The sequence below is a fragment of the Drosophila rhopaloa genome, unplaced genomic scaffold (genome assembly GCF_018152115.1).
Source record: "Drosophila rhopaloa isolate 14029-0021.01 unplaced genomic scaffold, ASM1815211v1 contig_167, whole genome shotgun sequence".
NCBI lineage: Eukaryota > Metazoa > Arthropoda > Insecta > Diptera > Drosophilidae > Drosophila > Drosophila rhopaloa.
The window spans coordinates 9,024,979-9,043,239 of NW_025335047.1; the positions used below are offsets into that span (position 1 = coordinate 9,024,979).

The window sequence follows — 18,261 nt, forward strand, 5'->3', positions numbered from 1 at the left end:
CTTTTTACCACTTCATTAGCCGGCGAGCGGGTCGAATTCGGTTGTCGGTTTTTGGTGTTTGGTTTTTGGTTTTCGGTTTTTGGCCTCAGTATTCGGGCCTTTCTTTTACTTTCGTTCGCTCGGCGAGGAGTTTTCCAAATAATTTTGCATCAAGGTGTGGGCCGGCCACACATTTTCCTCACCAAGGCTGAGGCCGCGTTGATCATGAACATGACACAATATTATGGATTATGAGGCGCCTTTTGTGCACACAGAGAAAATCTTTTCACGTTTTCAACCCTTCTTACAGGGATGCTGTATTATAGTATCTAAATTCGTACTGTTAAATTAGATATAAATACCACAATGTTTTTCAATTTAATCTTAAAGTAAGGGGTTGTTTATTTATTGTGGATGAATAATAATATTAATATGAATTAATATAGTGAAAGTAATCTATTTTATTTTAATATTAATTGAAAGTTTAGTCAAATGAAATATTTTTGACTTGGGTTTCACACTAGAAATTAATAATTATTAGGTATTTCACCTCCATAAACAACTGAAAAGAAGGAAATATATATAATTTCAATAGCAATAAAAGTAATGTACTTTTTTTTACGTGTAGTGGTATCTACTGCGGGTTGCCGATTGCTTGTGTTTTCTGTGTTGCTGGTCGCCAAGGAAAATCTCTTGGTGTGGCAAAAACATTTCAATTTCTATTTCAAATTCGACTGGAGTTCATAATTTAGCGTTTATTTATGAGTTGTCAAGTTGCTCAGTACGTGACTTGTCGGCCTTGTTGGATTTTCAAGTTCAGGGCGCCGGCGCCTCTGGGTATCCCGTTTAGATCAACTTGATATTTATGGGTTTATGCAGAAATTTGTCTGTTCCCAGGCAGGATCTGTTTTGGCCCACCCACGCACAGGGATCGGGATCCGTGGGTCATGAATGAACGAAGAGCAACTGCAGGCGGGGGAGGACATTCAATATGGATCCTGGACAGCCTTGAACTTCGTTTTAAGCAGCTGCTGCTGATGCTGGTGCTGATGCTGCTGCAGGGCATCATCTTCCAACTGGTTGGGCACATGGGAAACTGGTCGAGCTTTTGGCCAGGATCAAATGACTATTGGCAGCTGGCTGCCTCAGCTTCCGATTCACACGCTCCCTGCTTACTCAAGTGAGGCCAACCGGGCGAGAGGGGCCACCAAATTGGCTAACAATTTTCAAGCGGCTGCCGCTGCAATCATTGGATTAATTTTAATATGTCCATGGACTGGGCTGCTTTCGACCTAGCCAGCAGCATCTATGATTATGGGCTCACGGCATCGACTGGCCGACAAACACATGTACATAAATGTAGCAACATTGCTGCCACTGGAATTGCGACCTCTTTGGTGTTGCTGTTGCTGTTGCAGTTGTTGCTGCTGTTTGCTGCTGCTGCTGCTGCTGCTGCTGCTGCTGTAGCTGGTTACGAAACCCCAAGAAAAACTTCCGCATTCATTTAAGATCATTTCTGTCGTTTGCTGCTCCAAGTGGTTGCTGCTGTTGCTGCTGCCGGTGCAAGAGTTGCAAGTTGCAACAAGCAGCAGCAGCAGCAGCAACAGCAACACAGCCCCCTCATTTGGTGTTGCTTGTCTGTTGTTTGCTATTATTAATGCCGCCGCCGCCACCACCGACGTCTTAAGTCCCGAGTCCCCAGTGGTATGTTTTCTTCATTTGCCGTTTTCGCGACTTTATGGATCGGGGAGCAAAGCTGCGCACACACTTGGAGCCAGTTCGTCTGCTTCCAAAAGACAAGCGCCCAATTGACAAGGTGTTTTGGTGATTGTCCATACCGGATTGTTGTTCCTCATTGCAGTTGAGGGTTGTTGTTGTTGTTGTTGTTGTTGTTGTTAATGTCTTACTGGGGGGCAGCCGACCAGTCAGCTGATATGATCCTGTCTTTAATGGGAATCGAATGCATAATATTATAAAACATTTATATTTTGATGAGACTTGATGATGTCTTTGGAAATCAGTAAAGTGGTTATTTACGATTTATATTATTACTTTTATAGGCATTAAAAAATCAATATTTTAAAACGATAAGCTACTATTTTATGCCTTTTAAATACATTTTTCATGCACGTTTAATAAAGCCTCTTATTGGAATAATCAACAAATTTTTTCCTTTCAATGTATGTATATACAATTTTATATTTTCTGAAAACATATTTATCTTCGTAAACTGCATGGCACCATTAAAAAAATATTTAAACTGTTTACAATTTGTATATTCTTGATCAGACCCATTTTCTAATGAAACGAAAGGATCTCAGAGAACTTAAGAGCTAGGTTTATAACACACGCAAATCAAATGAACAAAAAGTTTTTAAAACGCTCTTTCTGAGTCATAAGCTTTTATCCTCCGATAAATACATCTTTAAGAAAAAAAATATATACAAATATAAACAATTATCTTACAAGAATTCATCAATCCTTTCAACCTGAATATAAGCCATATAAGCAAGTCATCGATTATCGTGTAGCACATTTTACAAAAGCATACAAAGTGTTGCCACTGATCAAATCGATTAATCATCTGCAATATGAACCAGATTTAGCAGTGAGCTCGCACATGACAGCATCCAGGAAGCCGTTAACCAGTCCTGCCATAATCAGGTCAACTCTTGGCTCGCGGCCCGTTACATGGCCAAGAAGCGCCAGAGAGCTCCCAAGTCCGGAGATCCTCCTTCTCTTCTCCTGTTGCCACTTTTTTGTTCGTGCCGCCTTGGCAATAAATTCACACTAACGGCGCGAAATGGGAGAGAAGTCAACGAAAAAGACTTTTACGTTCATCAATAATAAGAACCGTTAGTCCGGTCAGAGCCAAAGTCAGCCGACTTGGCCAGATGACCAAAAGTGGCCAGTGTGACTGTCAATAAATTACCCAGAAGCGCACCCGAGTGGAGGAAGAACCAAGTTGGTTCTTCGGCCGGCGGGAGAAGGCCAAGAACGGGAAGACTCTGCCAGCCAGAAGAAGGCCAACGTGAGCCAACGGTATATTATGCAATCACAGCATGAATGAGACACTCTTGACCGAGTTTCCGAAGCCAGGCAATAACGGTACCACGACACATGCGACAGCTGACAAGTGGCCCCTAGTATAGTAGTAGCAGAGCCAAGTTGCAGGCCCAAGCTCCCCGGAACGAGGCCCAAAGAACGAAGAGCATGGCCAAGAAGCGACTAACGGGTTCTAGGCTGTGGGCCAAGCTGGAAAAGAAGGCGCTGAAAAGCAAAGGCTGCGGCGGGGAAGAGCCAAGAGCCGCACCGTAGATGGCCAACAAGAGCTCGAAATGCAGGGCGTCCGCCAATTATGCAAACAATGGATCAGGAAAATGCAGTAATAACAAAAAATAAATAAATTATTATAGACCTGGATCAACACATGGCGTTTATTATTTGCCAAATGGGGACTATTCGCTATTATGGGAATGCGATATTACTTCAGTTTTGATTGTTTGTTTTTTTAGTTTCTTCTTTTTAACTGACATTTGTATCATCCGAAACAAAAACATTTTTATTTGAAAAATAGTGATACCAGATTCGAGACAGCATACATCCTTGGAACCTGGCTCAAAGCCAACATTTTCATGTTGTTCCTTAATTAATCATAATACTAATAATATAATAACTTAGCCCATGTAAGCCATTAAATTTATTGGTTGTTTTTTTAGAAAACGTAATACAGAGTGCACGTAGGAAATAAATCAGTATTTATTCCCTTAAAATTACTATGCAGCAAGAACGGTTGTTAATAACTGAAACGCTAGGCTTTTTTAAATAAATGCAACACGAATATATTTGGGCAGTATATATTTTCATTTTAAATAATAATATCTTGAAAGTTGCATCGTATATCAACAAACTTGGAACATAATTGGTTTTTCCTTTATTAAAAAAAAGTGATGCAGTTAGTGGACAGAAAGATAATATTGTTGGTTAGCTATGCGTATATGGGTCTAAGTACGGGTACTGGCTTTGAATTGTGTCCTCCACGATGAAGGATTTACTTTTGCAGATGGGTCTTCACCAGGGAAACCAGAGGTGCAGCTGTGGGCATCGCTGGGTGTTCACCGGCACTGCCGGCAATATCGATATGGGTGTACTTGATCGGCAACTTTGAGTCCAATCCGTGTTTGTCCAATCCCGAGGCCTTAATCATAAAGGCAGCGGGCACCTGGTGACCTCGAGGTGTCCTCACCGATGGGGCGTTATTGGCCTGGACGAGATCCTCTCCAATTACCTTGCCCGCATTGAAGGCAAAGTCGCTGGGACGGAGTACGGAAACTTCGAAGGGTTCGCCGAAGGCCTGACCAGCAGCCTGCAGCTTCCTGGCGTGATCCTCGCGATGGGCCACGCTGTTGTCGATGGCAATCGACTGGCCCTCGCCGGCCGAGATGAAAGCATGTCCTGTCAGAGTGGCAATGGTGAACAGATGCGGATCCGGGAGATTCTGCTCCACGACCATCTCCTTCATCCGGCAGAGGGCATCGGTCATGCACATGCGGCCCTCGGCATCGGTGTTGCCAATCCTCACATGAAGCCCAGCGCGGGAGGTGATGATCTCATCGGCCACGTAGCACTCCTCTCCCACCGAGTTGCGGACCATGCACAGGGCTGTCACCACATGGACATCATCCGGCTGGAGTTTGCTGACCACCTGCATGAATCCAGCGGCAGCTGCTGCTCCACACTTGTCGCGCGACATGCCGGCCATCACGCCGCCGGCCTTGATGTCAGCACCACCGGTGTCATAGGTCACACCCTTGCCCACCAGCATCAGAGTCTTCCTCGCCGGCTTTGGGGGCTTGTACTCGAGGAAAATGATGCGACCTCGGTGACGCTCCACGGCATCTGCTGCCCGATTCACGGCCGCAAACAAAGGATACTCCTTCTCCAGGATCTTCGAATCACTTATCACATTCACGTTCAGCTTGTCGAACAGCGGCTTGATGTACTTCTCCACCTGGATAGGTGTCATACGCTCTGGGTCACCAACTCCGATGTCACGAGCCACAAAGCGACCGGCCTCCAATATAAGAGCCTCCTTGAGAATCTCCTCCGCCTTGGGATCATTGATCTGGACACTGAGCTCGGTCACACGGGAGTCCTTAGACGATCCTGCTTCACGCAGTTGAATGGGCTGATAGAAAAATAGCATTTAAATAATTTTGTAATTTGTATACATATATTAAACAATACTCACCACATAAAGTTGCTCCAGGGCTCCCAGAACGGTGCAGAGCTCGGCCTCAGGGAAACGCTTAACCTTGGGCACGAACAGCAATGGGGTTTGAAAGCCAGCCTGGGGAAAAAGGGACATCGTTATTATAAAATATCTATGGTATTTTAACCATATTTATATACATTTTAACAATCGCGGTTTTAAAAATGATCAAAAACTTTATATTATAATTAATTTAAAGTTTTAATATGTAGTTTTTTTTAGAAGAATACCAACCTTGAGCACCTTCTCCATGGACTTCTTGGCCGCCTCCTGGTAGCTCCTAACATCGTCGTAGTCGGTCAGCTCGGAAACGGGGGCATAGACCACCGGCTGGTCCACATTGGGCGCCTTGAAGCAGGAGATGCTGCTGTCGAAGGACTTGTCGAAGCTGCGGTGTTCCTCGAAGGCCGCCTTCAACTCGTTGGGAACCGCGTTACGGTCGATGATGCACAGGCAATCGTTGCCAGCCTGGCTCATCAGCTTGTTCAGCCGGAGGGTGCATGGTAGCATTCTGGAGGGGCACAAATAAAGTGCGCAACGGAATCGTTATTGATATTCATTAAGAAACATTTCTAGGTGGCAAAAATATATGCAATGGCGTTTGATTGTACTGCATTTTATCACGTCATATGGTTTTTATTAACTGATGCAATCGCTCACATTACAAAAGAATCCCATGGCTCTTTTGTATTTTAATTATTGGTTTTCAAAAGAAAAATCCCCATTGAATAGAAAATGACCATGGCCATGCCTTAATATTGTTTTGCCCCCATTTTACCCTCGTTCCTGGCGCTCAGATTATCTTAATTTAAAGTGCTATAAAGAATTGCGATAAGCTTTTTAATCTTATTTCCCCATTTACAAAGAGGTGTACCACCAGTCAAAATATCAGTACAAATCAACATAAAAGACGAAAAATCGAACTTATATGATTAAAAAAGAAAAACATACACTGATAATATCCTTGCTTTAATCTTGTTGTTAAAAAAAATGAGTTTGAAAAATTAAAAAAGTTTAGGAAAGGATTTAAACCTACTCATTTTTGGGCCCGCCCAGTAGTTCAATTATAAATTTGTTTATATTTTAAGAAGCCATAATCTTAAAACATTGCAAAATTGAATTCTTATCTCTCAAACATTTGTATTTTTTTCTTTTCCCTTTTTTTCTTTTTTTACACATTTATGCCAAACATGAGTTGATCAATTCTTATCTGTGTTGCAAAGATAAAGTGTGGAATTTTAAAGGCGCCATCGTTGCACAACGAAAATTCAAACCAACATATGGCAAAAAAATATAGAATAAAGTTAATAATCCGACTAATTTTAGTGAAATGGTTTGGTATAAAAGAGTGCTATACGATTAACCTTGACTGTAAAAGATGGCGAATCCCGGAGAGCTTTCCCAATCGATCGCTAAGCGTGGCCAGATAAATAAGCCCATAATTTAAACACGCCCTCTAATATAATACTTGTGTAGTTTGTACTCACTTTTCGATACCCATGATGAGTGTTTGGAGGCAGCTAACGCGACTTGGTCGATCGGCAAGTGGGGCGTCACTGAAATTCCGATTTCAGATGGGCACAAAGCGCTGCAGCTGGAAACTGGAAACTTGGGAAACAGCGGGATCTGGAAGCGAAAGCTGGCGATAAGGAGCGGTTCTGATAACTCTCTAAGGCGATTTGCAATGTTCTGGTTGGGTGGTCAAGCTTTATATACATTTAACAACCGCCAGCGGGCTTTCGTTTTAATTGTTACTTGCTACTTAAACGAAAACAAATCGCACGAGCGATGAATAATCGCCAATATGATCGCATTGTAATACTAGAACTCGGATTCGGATATTAGCCGTCAACAACAAAAGCAAAGTCTACTCACGTCGCTCGGTCGGGAATTGAGGGTTTCCTCTTGCCAGTCACGTCCACGGTGGATGCAGTCTCTGGGCCAGAAAACAAAGGTTTTCAGAGTAGACCAGCCGGCATGTGCGGAGCTTTCAAACGCCGGCCAGCTGTTTGCCATTTGCCCGCGTTGCCAATCGAGGCGATGGAGTTAGAAAGCTTTAGGGTCGAATTTTGGATACCCTTGTACGATAAAGTGCCAAAAACTTGACTTGTGTCTTAATATTCTTAGTTAACGTGCTTTAAATCTGCAAGTTCTTAATATACAAAGGGAGTTACATTTCAAAATACTTAAGCATATTTCTGTACTCATGTTCTTGCTAATAGTGTAATATGGCATACATTTTTAATATGCTGTCCAATCGGTGTCTTAATTTGTTCGAAAAAAAAAACACAAGTCTTAAAACAGAACATCTTTTATTCCCCATTGATAAAGCCCTGTATGTCGTCAATTAGTTGTGGCAGCTGCTTGGCGTCCAGTACCAAGAGTTTCCTGTAGGGTGTCATCACGGCATCGCCTTCCAGCCAATCACCAGACATGCCAGAGTCCGTCTCAGAGGCCACGGAATACTCGAAGGAGAACTTGGCCCGATCCGAAAGCAGCTCGTCCTCAGCATTGGTGAAGTTGTCCTCGGCTGGTTTTCCCTTCTTCGCCTCCTTCCTGTAGAACTTAACTAGGAGCAGCAGAGAGCCAAAGTCGAACTTCATTTTCTTTGCCTTGGCGGCTTCGATTTCCTGCTGAAGATTCTGCAGCAGTGGCACAGAGATCTGGGCTGGTATGTTGATAAACCGCTCGTTCACCAGAAAGCCCACATGGCGTTGATCACTGTCTAGAATCTCTCTCAGTTGCTGCTGCACTTGCTCCGAAGCGTGCGACTTAGCACGATCAAGTAGGTACGTTCTCAACTGGGCGATGCTGGGCTGATCCTTCTTGGCGGTCAGGTTCAGCACGGAGGTGATCCCAAAGACAGTGCCATCCTCGACCATGTTTTCGTCATCCGTTTCGCTTTCGGCGACGTCATCGTCGCACTGACAAATTACGCTTCCGACGTAGTTTTGCGCTGGGAATAGAATTAGTTAATTATTAAGTTATCCCCTTCTTTAATTCATTTGGAATACTCACCTATTATCAGATCCGCCATTTGGTTGCAGTTGATGTGGGCACGCAAGAATAAACGCTGCAACAGTTGGGATATTCCCTGGGCATCGGGATCTACCGGAGCCCGACCCTCGAAGTCAATTTGAACCTCCTATTTAGGCATTAACTTTAAAACATATTTGTTTCTGGTTTTCTGAGGTCCTCGCTTACCTCGTTGCCTCTGTAAGCATCTGGGTGCGGCTCGTCGTCATCGTCATCATCGCTGGAACTGGAATCCTCGTCGTTGGGGTCCACCTCCATGGTATTTAATTTCTTTTGCTTACTAGCAGACATTTTTTCTTATTTAGTTTAATTTGCTTCTGTTCCGCTTCCAAATAAAAATAAAATGCGGCTTTAACAGCTGTTTATCATCCACACGTGTTGCGTCGCGTTGCCAACCACTTCGGACAGACCTGTTAGCGTTACAGAGCTCTGTAAATCTATAAACAAGTAAGCCTATTCGAAAATTATAATGAGGAATTTCTGTTTTCGAGATATCATCACTGACAGACTAGACTCAAATTCAAAATATGTAGGTAATAAACATTTTAATTAATATTATGACCATTTAATTTTAAGTCCAATAGTCATATAATTATGGTTACTTGTAAAAAGATAAATATTTATGTATAAATACATAGACTTTATTAGACAAGTTGAACAGGAAAAACTTAGGTCAGAATCACGTTTCCAGATTTATTTGAACGATCTGTAAAGGCTCCTCGGTCCGAAGACTGTCTTGTTTGTCATCGCTGATCTCGATTTTAGATTTCTTCTCCTTTATGATCTTTAGACGCTCCTCGTATTGCTCCTGGGTCAGTAGGCTCGCCTTGATTGCATCGCAGTTCTCGATTTTGGGCAAAAGGATGGCAAAGAAGCCAGCTCCTTCGGGCAGTTGCTCCAGAAGTTTGGGCTCCTGCACCAAGGCGGTGTTTACCTCCACCAGTTTGCCCCGAATGCAGCTAGGCACCTTGAAGGTCTCACCTGTATCGGTGGTTAGCAGAGCCAAGGTGGACTCCGCCTGAAGAATCATTCCGCCCTTTTTTCCCTTGCCTTTGACCACATTCTGGCTGCGATCTACGTTTCCAATATCGAAGTTCACCGTGGAGATGCCCTGACATAGAGCAGGATGATCGGGAGCCAGGCAGACCAGGCAAATGCGATTGGAGTGGTAGAGCACTTGGTAAGGCACATCCCCTTTAAAGTAGTAATATCTGGTAAAGAACCGATCCACAACGCTGGGGTAATCCTCTTGGAAGCCATCTGTTATGGGGCTAACCGACTGTCCGCAAATCACCTGATCCTCGTGCTCGAAATAGAAGGGTTCCAGCGGATCGTCTGATTGGACTGACATCTTGCTGAACCTATCCGCTAATTACTCTCCTCCTGAAGCAACTTTTCCTTGTATTTCGATTGACGTTCGCGGGCCTTAGCTCGATTTGCGGCCGATCGGGCAATTCTTTCGCCTTTTAGACACTTTACCACCTTGTCGTCAATGGAGTTGCAAACGCCCACGAATCTGGCAAAGGCGTTCTGAAAGTAGGAACCTATAGTAGAAGTAACCAATCCTGGGAATTCCTTTCATAAACTTACGTTGTCGTGGCAGGCCTGGAGTTCCTCGATCAACTTGTTGCAGGCGGGCGTGTGAAGATGGGCGGACAAATCCGTATGCATTTTCAGCTAAATCCGGTTGAGTTTTTCTCCAGTTTCCTGATTCTTGATTCGCGTGCCGGAGGTGTGTTGTCAAATGTTGTTAGGTAATTTTATTTTTATGCCCTCGATAACGATAACCGCAGTCAGCTGTTAATTAAAAATACTGACGGAAATACCAAATGTTAAACTGTAAACCGTTATGGTTTGAATATTTCGATGGAATTTATCATGGCCTTAGGTAATTCATTAGTTTAATTTTTTAAGTCACATTTTCCAATTTTTGAGTACTTATTCTATGGACTGGTTTCTTAAAGTTGTTAAATTAAAACACATAATTGCTTGGGGTTTTCCGTTGTTTTTATTTATTTGTGTATTTCACCCGCTCTCACAGTTCATTTTACATAGGTTTTCAGTGTGTAAAATTGATTATTTGTATTTTAAGGATGCGAGCTGCTTACGCTCGTCAACAAGTTCATTTTATCTCACATGCGTCTAAGTCATTCTTGATTAAATAGGTTAAATTCTTTATTATCGTCTTCACTGTTTGCTTTTATCAAAAAAGTCTTATCAACTACAAAAATCGTCAGGGTCAGGAACCAAAAACAAAAAACAAAAATTAAAACTGTACGAAATTCCATTTGCTCAAAACTTAAATCTCAGATCTCAAAACTCTGCGCTGTTGTCCACTACTATTCGAGGAAAGAAAAGAAAAAACTGGGCAGTTGGGAATTATAGTGGGATGCTAGCCAATGAGGGGTCGGATTATGGTTACGGGGGTTATGTATGGGTTAGAAATCGTCGATAGTTCGTCTATTAGTTATTGCTCTCAGTTATGGGTTAAGTGCTGATCTACTCGCCTAGAAAAGACTCGATGTTACCTCTCTACTCGGTTAAATATGAAAATAGTCTGTGTGATTGTGTGTTTTGCTCTCGATATTGCATTAGTTTTCCTCTCATTAAGCTCTCAGTTCGGTTATGTGTTATTTAATAAATGAAAATAAAGATCTTCTGCAACGCGGTTGAAATCAAAAAGTTCTCTAAAGCAACCGTTGCTATTTCAAATCGCTCTTGCCTCCCTCTCTCTCTATCTCGTTAGCTCCCTCTCTCTCCCTTCCTTTTGAAACAATGGCCTTGTTTTATGTCTTGCGCTGTTGTTCTCTACCGATATTTTGGGGGTTCTTCAACAAAGTTAAACCTTCTCCTTTGCCCTGTAAGTACGACCCCTTTCTCTCTCCCTCGTTGCCTTTCTCCATTTCACCCTTCTCGATAATAATTCTCTATAGACGGTTACCGGTGCCGATGTCACATTCTCTCTATCTCTCACTAAAACAAACTAAATGGCAGGTTTTCTCCTCTGTGGGAGCCAACACCTCAACTCGTCTTTTTGGGATCGGCCTGGTTCTGGGCCCCACCATCCCGCTGCTGGGCCTCGATGCTGGCCAAAGCCGACTCGGACATCTTCTTGTACTTTCCGGCCAACTCGGGCAGCTCGTAGGCAATGGCCAAGTCTAGTTTGGTGATCGGACATCCGCGGAAGTAGGTGCAGGTGTCCCTCAGCTTCTTGAACTCGTAAAGCGGATTCAGGCGGAAGAAGTCGCGATAGACCTCCGGATCAGGCAGATCGTAGCGCGAGATGTTGGTCAGCGTGGAGAGGCCCTCATAGATGTGGTAGTTTTGCGGATGGTCGATAATGTCATCTGCAATGCGCTTCTTGTTGCCGAACAGCGTCTTGTGGTTGTTGAACGTGTTCAGATAGCAGTCCACCATCTTGGCGTGGTTGCGCACGCGCACCTTTGGAAAAAAAAAAAATTTATTTATAAGTCTCTACATTTTGTACAAAAACTTGGAATCACAGATCTGTTTTTACTTATTAGGTTTGTTTTATGAATCAAGCTTTTTCATTAACAACATTTGTAATACGCTTGGGCTTATATATATATTAAAAATAGAATAAAAATAAATAAATTAATTAATTAATATAGCAACCAAATAATTATATTTCTCAATTCAACTTTATAAAATTATACTAATATTTAATTAGCAAATATTTCAATCGATAGTGAACAATTGTCAAAAATTTACCCCAAGGGATATAATAAGAACTTTGGAGATTTTACCCATATACATTCCTAGTCAAAAATGTAACATAAATATTACGTATACGCCCGATATGTTTTGGGAAATATAAAACATTTTAGGAGGTTGATAATCAATTGTGTTTATACCCAAACTTATTCATTGAACTGATTTAACATATTGACCAATCTAGCGCATATGTCCAAAAGAGTTATCGTAAATATCACGTATACGCCCGAGTACTCACCGCGAAACGACGGGCGCTGGCGATCTTGTGCTCGATGCGCTTGTCGATGGCCGTGCGCAGGTCGCGCAGGAAGGCGCGCTCCTGGGCGAGCAGCAGGCGCGCTGGGGCGCCATCCTGGTAGGGATGAGTCCACAGTGAGGTGGTGTACATCAGCGGCGGCTGGGCGGAGGACATCAGTGGGGAGATGTTCCAGATCAGGGCGCCCTGGACGCGCAACAGCTCCTCCGGCTTGACGGTGTCAGCCTTGTTGAGGATGATGCGCGTCTGGTACTCGCGCCCTTTCAGCTGGTCGAGAATGGCCTCCGTCTCGGGACCCACATCCAACTTGGCCGGGTCGTAGACCAGAAAGATGATGTCCGCCCGATCGATGAACCACTGGCAGGCGTCGTTAAAGGGGAAGACGCGGGACACTTGTTTGCGCACCTCTAGAATGCCGGGTATCTCGACGATGTTGACCTGAAAAACACATCGCCAAGTGCTTAAATTTAGTAATTCTCTCTCTTGCGTTCGCTGCCTTACTACTGCCAGCATCAATTTATTAATAACGAAATTAATGCAGGCTGTGTGCTAAAAGCTATAAATTCCGTTTGGCAGGTGGCCAGCTGTAAGCTGTTTCCCAATCGACGGGCTGCTGCCCTGGGAGACAAGTTAATGCATTGCTGCACATAACGAGCCAGTACTATATGCATTTGGCCCTGATCTGCCCTGCCAGATATTAGTCTATAGCCCACCTTCTCGAGGATCTTGCTCTTCATCTTCAGGCCCCGCAGGCGCTCCTCCAATCCCTGGCCGAACTTCTGCAGTCCGGAGAAGGTGTAGTCCGCCGCCAGTTGGGTGCCATCGAGAACCTCCGTCTCGTTGCCCCACATCAGGATGTTGAAGTAGGCAGGAGAGGGTTCAGCACCTGTTGGAGATCAGGAATAGGTTTCATGGGAACTTTGTTATAGGTTTTTCAATTTTTTGTGGAGTAATGAGAAAAGTACTATATTTGATGGTTATTTATCTGTGTAAGATTTATATAGAACACTTTTTTTTAAATATTTTACAAATCCTTTGGATTTTCAATTTTCTAGTTTTCAAAAGTTTTGGGAATGGTCGGTTCTGGATTTAAGTATAATAAATTCAGCATTCGTGCTTACCAGTTCTCAAAGAGTTAGGGGTGTACTCGTTGTCGGTCAGATAGTTAAGGATGGACGACTTGCCACCCGACCAGGGTCCCATGAACAGAATCAGTGGCTTCGAGAAGATCTCAGGATCACTGAAGTGACGGTTGCTCAGGTCGCGGTACTTGTAAAGAGTTTCCAAGGGCTTGACGGCGTTCTCATAGATGCGTTTGATGTCCCGCAGGATGATCTCGGCCACATTATCGGTGGCCTTCTCGCGGGCATTGAACTCCTCATCGAGTTGGAGCAGCTCAGTGATGTGCTGACGACTGCGACGGTTCTCGGGAATAATTCCTTCCTGGAAACATATATATTATTTTAAGTAAATCTAAAATTAAAGAAATTTTAGCAGACTTACCCAGAGAAGCTCGTCTTCTGGCTTGGTGTCATCATCGTCATCGTCATCATCAGCGGTTTCCTTGGCAGCTTCTGCCTGGGGTTCATCCTTGGCTTCCTCAGATTCTACGGCATCTTCCTGGACAACTTCGGGTTCCTTGGGAGCGGCTTCCGGTTCTACAGCTTCCTCCTCAGCCTCCTCGACTGGAGCTGGCTTCTCCTCCTCCTTCACTTCCTCAGATTCTACCTTCTCTTCTTCCTGTTTAACTGGTTCCTGTTCGGCTTCCTCTACTTCTGGCTCCTGTTCCTGGACAGCTTCCTGTGCGGCTTCCTGTTCGGCTTCCTGTTCCGGCTCCTGTTCGGCTTCCTGTTCGGGTTCCTGTTCCTTCACTGCAGCTTCCTCTTCGGCAGATTCCTCCTTGACGATTTCCTCCTCCACGGGGAATTCTTGGGCGGGACTTGGAGGTGCTTCAATGTCTATAACGGGAGCAGCATCCACTTCGCGTTTGCTGCGCTTCTTGACTGCCTCCTTCTCATCCTCATCATCATCGTCGTCATCATCGGCATTCTCACCGCTATCCTTGTGATCGTGTTCGTTGGGAACACCGTCGCCATCCACATCGCCGTCGTGCTCATTCAGGATGCCATCCCCATCCAGATCGTCGTCCTTTTCGTTTGGCACACCATCACCATCCAGATCTTCATCCTCTGCAGGAGTTTAGTGCAATTAATAAACGTATACCATACGTGTTTAAGATTAACCATACGGGAATTGTTTGTGCCATCGCCATCCAAGTCGTCATCCTTTTCGTTCTTCACGCCATCTCCATCAATATCTTCGTCCTCTAAAAAGACGATAAGGATGTCAAAATAAGTCTAAAGTGGTTGAAGTGAGGATTTACAAAATTCTTACCGTGATTTACTTTTCCATCACCATCCAGATCCTCGTCATCGTCATTTTTCACGCCATCACCATCGAGATCTTCATCCTCTGTATAATAACAATAAATATATGTATCTTAAAAATATCTTTGTTAACCCACCGTGGTTGACTTTTCCATCACCGTCTAGATCTTCATCTTCCTCATTGGGCACACCGTCGCCATCAAGATCACCATCCTCTGAAATATTCAAAGAATTTATAAGAAACTGTGCAATTTTTAGGATTTACAATAAGCTGGATAAGATGCTGAAAATCAAAATAAGATTAAAGCGTTAAAATGCAACTATCTGAAAATCAAAAAGGCTTTTTAATTAAGCAAATTTCTCGTTATAAAAGTAAAAGCAACAAATAAACCTAAAAAATAAATATACAAATTAAAGCTTTTGAATTAGGCAAATTATTTTCATTACGCTATATAAAACGTGGACTAAGACATACCATGATTTGGGGTGCCGTCGCCATCTAGATCATCATCCTCTATAGAATTAAAGTAGGAATTTAATTAATACTGATATACTCTACTTAGATTCCTGGATCAAAAGCACTCACCGTGATTCGCCTTGCCATCGCCATCGATGTCTTCGTCCTTGGAGTTGGGCACACCATCCCCATCGATGTCCTCGTCCTTGGAGTTGGGCACACCATCCCCATCGATATCGTCGTCCTCATCATTCGGGATGCCATCGCCATCAATGTCCTCATCCTCGTCGTTTGGTATGCCATCTCCATCGATATCATCGTCCTTATCGTTCGGTATGCCATCCCCGTCAATGTCATCATCCTCGTCATCGGGAATGCCATCTCCATCCAAATCGTTGGCACTTTTCGCGTCCTCTGTGGAATCCAATTCGACAGTTTCAATTTCAATCGTCTCTTTCTAATCAACCGCGGATAGCCCACCATCATCGTCATCATCGTCGTCGTCGTCCCCACGTGGCTGATCGGATTGCAGTTCTCCAGACCCATCTCTGACACCATCTGAAATTATATAATGGAATGAGTTGTCCGCCGAATAGACCATAAATTGGGTGTTACTCATTTTAAAAGGTTTTTCTGTACTGCCGAAATGATATCATTATGATCTTTGGATATATCTTAATGGCACATTTAACGTAATTTATTATGTGGTATGTCACAGAACTTTTTTTATCCGGTTGGTTTAATAATACTGTTGAAAGAGATTTTTAGCAGTTCGTTTAATTGGTTTTAAAAAAACACTCAACATTTCGGTCTTAAAAAAAAAGATCACTCTATTTTCTTTGATTTATTATATTTTACATGTTGTTAATTAAATCAATGTTTGGTTATAATCAAGGGTGTTGGTACATATTAGACCTTATTATAGTTCTTAAATTATTATCCTTACCTGTTTTCAATTCATGTATGGCCTTTTCAATGTAGGGTCGACATTCTGATTCGCTTGGTCCGACATCGGCATTGACAAACCCAACTGAAATTTGTTGGAGGAAAACATGACAGGTCAATTTGTAATCGGAGTATGGCCCAGAAACCAGGAAGCCCTAGGAAAAGCCCTTAGCTATTTTCATCTCGTCACCCAAGAACAATGGACGCACTTTCTCAGTTTGATGTCAGCGCCATCGGCGAGGTCATTCTATCTGTTCAAACTTGACATTATTTATGGTACTCGCACTGTGCAAACATACACACTTCGAAATATATGCGGCGGATTTATGAATTTTATTTTTAAAAGATGAAAACTCAAACACATTTCGCCAGCTTGTGGATGAGTAAATTTCTATACCATTCTGTTGGCTGCTCGCCCACTTTGGCTTTACTTCTTTATTTTTGTTTCTCTTGGCCACCTTACTGCTCCGAAAATCCGGATGCGGGGGCGTACCATTTGCAATGGAATATTCTACATCTTCAGCATTTGCTTTTTGGTAATGTAAGGTCGTCTTTTGAGTGACGGCCTGGTGGTGAGGTCGCTTGGCTAATTACTTTCGTATTTTCAGACAATTAGGACAAATGTCTGACTGGGGCATATATCAGCCAACAACCTGGGTCCAATTAAACCCGATATAAATGAGTTTGCCTATCAGTTTTCAAATGTGCAGTTCGCCTGTCGGCAGATAATTTATTTGATTTATTTTAGGGCGTATGTGGGCAGGAAGCTATTTGAGCAATTTCGCATTTCATTGCTAACCGCATTGATAGAATTATTTATACAAATTTTGCCGACCGCCTGCCTGCATATTGTGTTTATGTTGCTGCAATCGAGCCCATCCCAACCCATAATATATATAGTAAACGGCATTTGCGCCATTTCTCATTTTTCAATATATTCCTTTTCATTTCTACTGTGGCTGTTTTGCAAACTTGAGCAAACCAAACAAAATATACAGAGACATTTCGCACACACGGGTGTGGAAAATAGATAGATGGAAAGCACTCGCTGAGCGCAAATAAAATAACTTAAAAATTTCTAAATTTAAAAATATTACAAACGATGACAACGAAGAGCGACCAAGCGGCGCACAAATCTCAGTTCTCCCCACAAAAAAAAAAAAAAGTCGGCAAACTTATATCTGTATCTGTATCTGCTACTAGTGGTTGGCCAAGTCAAGTGTACGGGGCTATACTAATATACCAATGCCCAAAGTGTCGTCCACTGACGTTTGCAGACACCAATACCGACCCAAAAAATATAGAGAACGCACAAACTCAGGCAAATATTTTTAAACGTATATTAATACATATTTCTTTTTTCAAACGTTTTCCTTCTGTTTTTCTTGGCTTTTTGTTATAAAATTGCATAATGCCTGCCCAGGCTGCGTGAAAAACTGTCAAGAATTTTCAAAAGCTCCACCTCGCCCTTTTGCCTTACATAACGAAATGGAAAGGGAGTATGAATATTAGAAAATTTCAGGATACTCACCATGATTGGAGACGGCGAATAACGTTAGTCCCAGGAGGAACCAAATTGTTAGCCGCCCCATAATAATCAAAACAACAAATTATCCTCGAGTTTCCAGCGTGGTTAACACTTTAGCCACGTCATAAATTCTCCTTGCAAGTTTTCCGTAATTATGAATAATTAGGGAAAATTAGAATTAACACTTCTGCTCGTATTCTGCATATATATGCATCCGCTATATATGCGCTCGTTTAAATGCACTAAATGAAAGAGTAAAGAATTTAAAAACCAGCGATTATTAAAGGCCAGAGAGCCAATGGATATTATTTTAGATATCTGAATGCGTATAGGATAGGATGTGTATTGGGAGTCTGGTGTTTATATATAGGATATATCTGAATAGATATTTAATTAGGCTCGCACAAATTTTGTCACAGTTTCAGTGGGTTTCCAATTTTGCACTTGTTCGTTATTTCTTTCACTTTGCAGATCGATTAGTTATTATTATCAATATTTAATATTTATTTATATTATTTATTTCAAAAGTTCTCGCGCTGCCGTTAGCAAAATTTAACCAACAATCATCGGCTGGGTAATCCTTAGTGTCCCTTTCGACGATTGTTAGCTAAATAATTTGCTTATTTCTGGCCGTCGTGGTCGTCTTCGTTTTGGTCGTCTGTGCAC

General features: G+C 42.7%; 5 protein-coding genes across 6 annotated transcripts; all 5 read right to left on the reverse strand.

The window, feature by feature from the left end:
- Nucleotides 1–3,820: 3,820 nt before the first annotated feature.
- LOC108052282 (putative aminopeptidase W07G4.4) lies at nt 3,821–7,253 on the reverse strand. Of its 2 annotated transcripts, none has more exons than XM_017134655.2 (5): nt 7,127–7,253; nt 6,739–6,877; nt 5,486–5,762; nt 5,231–5,329; nt 3,821–5,167 (listed from the first exon to the last, which is right to left on the reverse strand). In XM_017134655.2, the coding sequence occupies exons 2-5, from the start codon at nt 6,750–6,752 to the stop codon at nt 4,031–4,033; spliced, it is 1,527 nt and encodes a 508-aa protein (XP_016990144.1). In that variant the 5' UTR covers nt 6,753–6,877; nt 7,127–7,253; the 3' UTR covers nt 3,821–4,030. The 2 variants fall into 2 exon arrangements, with proteins under 2 accessions (XP_016990144.1, XP_016990145.1); XM_017134656.2 differs by having other exon boundaries at nt 6,739–7,072; nt 7,127–7,230.
- A 293-nt stretch (nt 7,254–7,546) lies between these two features.
- LOC108052283 (protein BCCIP homolog) lies at nt 7,547–8,686 on the reverse strand. Its single transcript, XM_017134657.2, has 3 exons — nt 8,456–8,686; nt 8,270–8,396; nt 7,547–8,207 (listed from the first exon to the last, which is right to left on the reverse strand). The coding sequence occupies exons 1-3, from the start codon at nt 8,576–8,578 to the stop codon at nt 7,564–7,566; spliced, it is 894 nt and encodes a 297-aa protein (XP_016990146.1). The 5' UTR covers nt 8,579–8,686; the 3' UTR covers nt 7,547–7,563.
- A 220-nt stretch (nt 8,687–8,906) lies between these two features.
- On the reverse strand, nt 8,907–9,638 carry LOC108052284 (protein Abitram). The gene has a single exon (XM_017134658.2). It carries the CDS (start codon nt 9,636–9,638, stop codon nt 8,967–8,969), a length of 672 nt encoding a protein of 223 aa, XP_016990147.1. The 3' UTR covers nt 8,907–8,966.
- Nucleotides 9,639–9,655: 17 nt separating this feature from the next.
- LOC108052285 (COX assembly mitochondrial protein 2 homolog) lies at nt 9,656–10,067 on the reverse strand. Its single transcript, XM_017134659.2, has 2 exons — nt 9,878–10,067; nt 9,656–9,817 (listed from the first exon to the last, which is right to left on the reverse strand). Exons 1-2 carry the CDS (start codon nt 9,956–9,958, stop codon nt 9,656–9,658), a joined length of 243 nt encoding a protein of 80 aa, XP_016990148.1. The 5' UTR covers nt 9,959–10,067.
- Nucleotides 10,068–10,276: 209 nt separating this feature from the next.
- LOC108052286 lies at nt 10,277–18,128 on the reverse strand. The gene is made up of 14 exons (XM_044458597.1): nt 18,001–18,128; nt 17,599–17,837; nt 16,069–16,152; nt 15,603–15,680; nt 15,252–15,536; nt 15,141–15,179; nt 14,803–14,880; nt 14,673–14,750; nt 14,527–14,604; nt 13,782–14,467; nt 13,400–13,721; nt 12,992–13,164; nt 12,261–12,716; nt 10,277–11,728 (listed from the first exon to the last, which is right to left on the reverse strand). The coding sequence occupies exons 2-14, from the start codon at nt 17,657–17,659 to the stop codon at nt 11,309–11,311; spliced, it is 2,838 nt and encodes a 945-aa protein (XP_044314532.1). The 5' UTR covers nt 17,660–17,837; nt 18,001–18,128; the 3' UTR covers nt 10,277–11,308.
- Between the last annotated feature and the right edge of the window lie 133 nt (nt 18,129–18,261).

Bases quoted from the DNA above. Each gene is read 5' to 3' on its own strand.
- LOC108052282 (XM_017134655.2), bottom strand. The intron at 5,330-5,485 runs GTTGGTATTCTT...CTTTTTCCCCAG, and splicing joins CCATGGAGAAGGTGCTCAAG to GCTGGCTTTCAAACCCCATT. The intron at 5,168-5,230 runs GTGAGTATTGTT...TTTTTCTATCAG, and splicing joins CCCTGGAGCAACTTTATGTG to CCCATTCAACTGCGTGAAGC.
- LOC108052283 (XM_017134657.2), bottom strand. From the start codon at position 8,578: ATGTCTGCTAGTAAGCAAAAGAAATTAAATACCATGGAGGTGGACCCC. The intron at 8,397-8,455 runs GTAAGCGAGGAC...ATGCCTAAATAG, and splicing joins ATGCTTACAGAGGCAACGAG to GAGGTTCAAATTGACTTCGA. The intron at 8,208-8,269 runs GTGAGTATTCCA...TTCTATTCCCAG, and splicing joins AATGGCGGATCTGATAATAG to CGCAAAACTACGTCGGAAGC.
- LOC108052284 (XM_017134658.2), bottom strand. From the start codon at position 9,638: ATGTCAGTCCAATCAGACGATCCGCTGGAACCCTTCTATTTCGAGCAC.
- LOC108052285 (XM_017134659.2), bottom strand. From the start codon at position 9,958: ATGCATACGGATTTGTCCGCCCATCTTCACACGCCCGCCTGCAACAAG. The intron at 9,818-9,877 runs GTAAGTTTATGA...TCCTACTTTCAG, and splicing joins TCCAGGCCTGCCACGACAAC to AACGCCTTTGCCAGATTCGT.
- LOC108052286 (XM_044458597.1), bottom strand. From the start codon at position 17,659: ATGGGGCGGCTAACAATTTGGTTCCTCCTGGGACTAACGTTATTCGCC. The intron at 14,881-15,140 runs GTATGTCTTAGT...TGAATATTTCAG, and splicing joins CGACGGCACCCCAAATCATG to AGGATGGTGATCTTGATGGC. The intron at 12,717-12,991 runs GTGGGCTATAGA...TGTGTTTTTCAG, and splicing joins AGAGCAAGATCCTCGAGAAG to GTCAACATCGTCGAGATACC.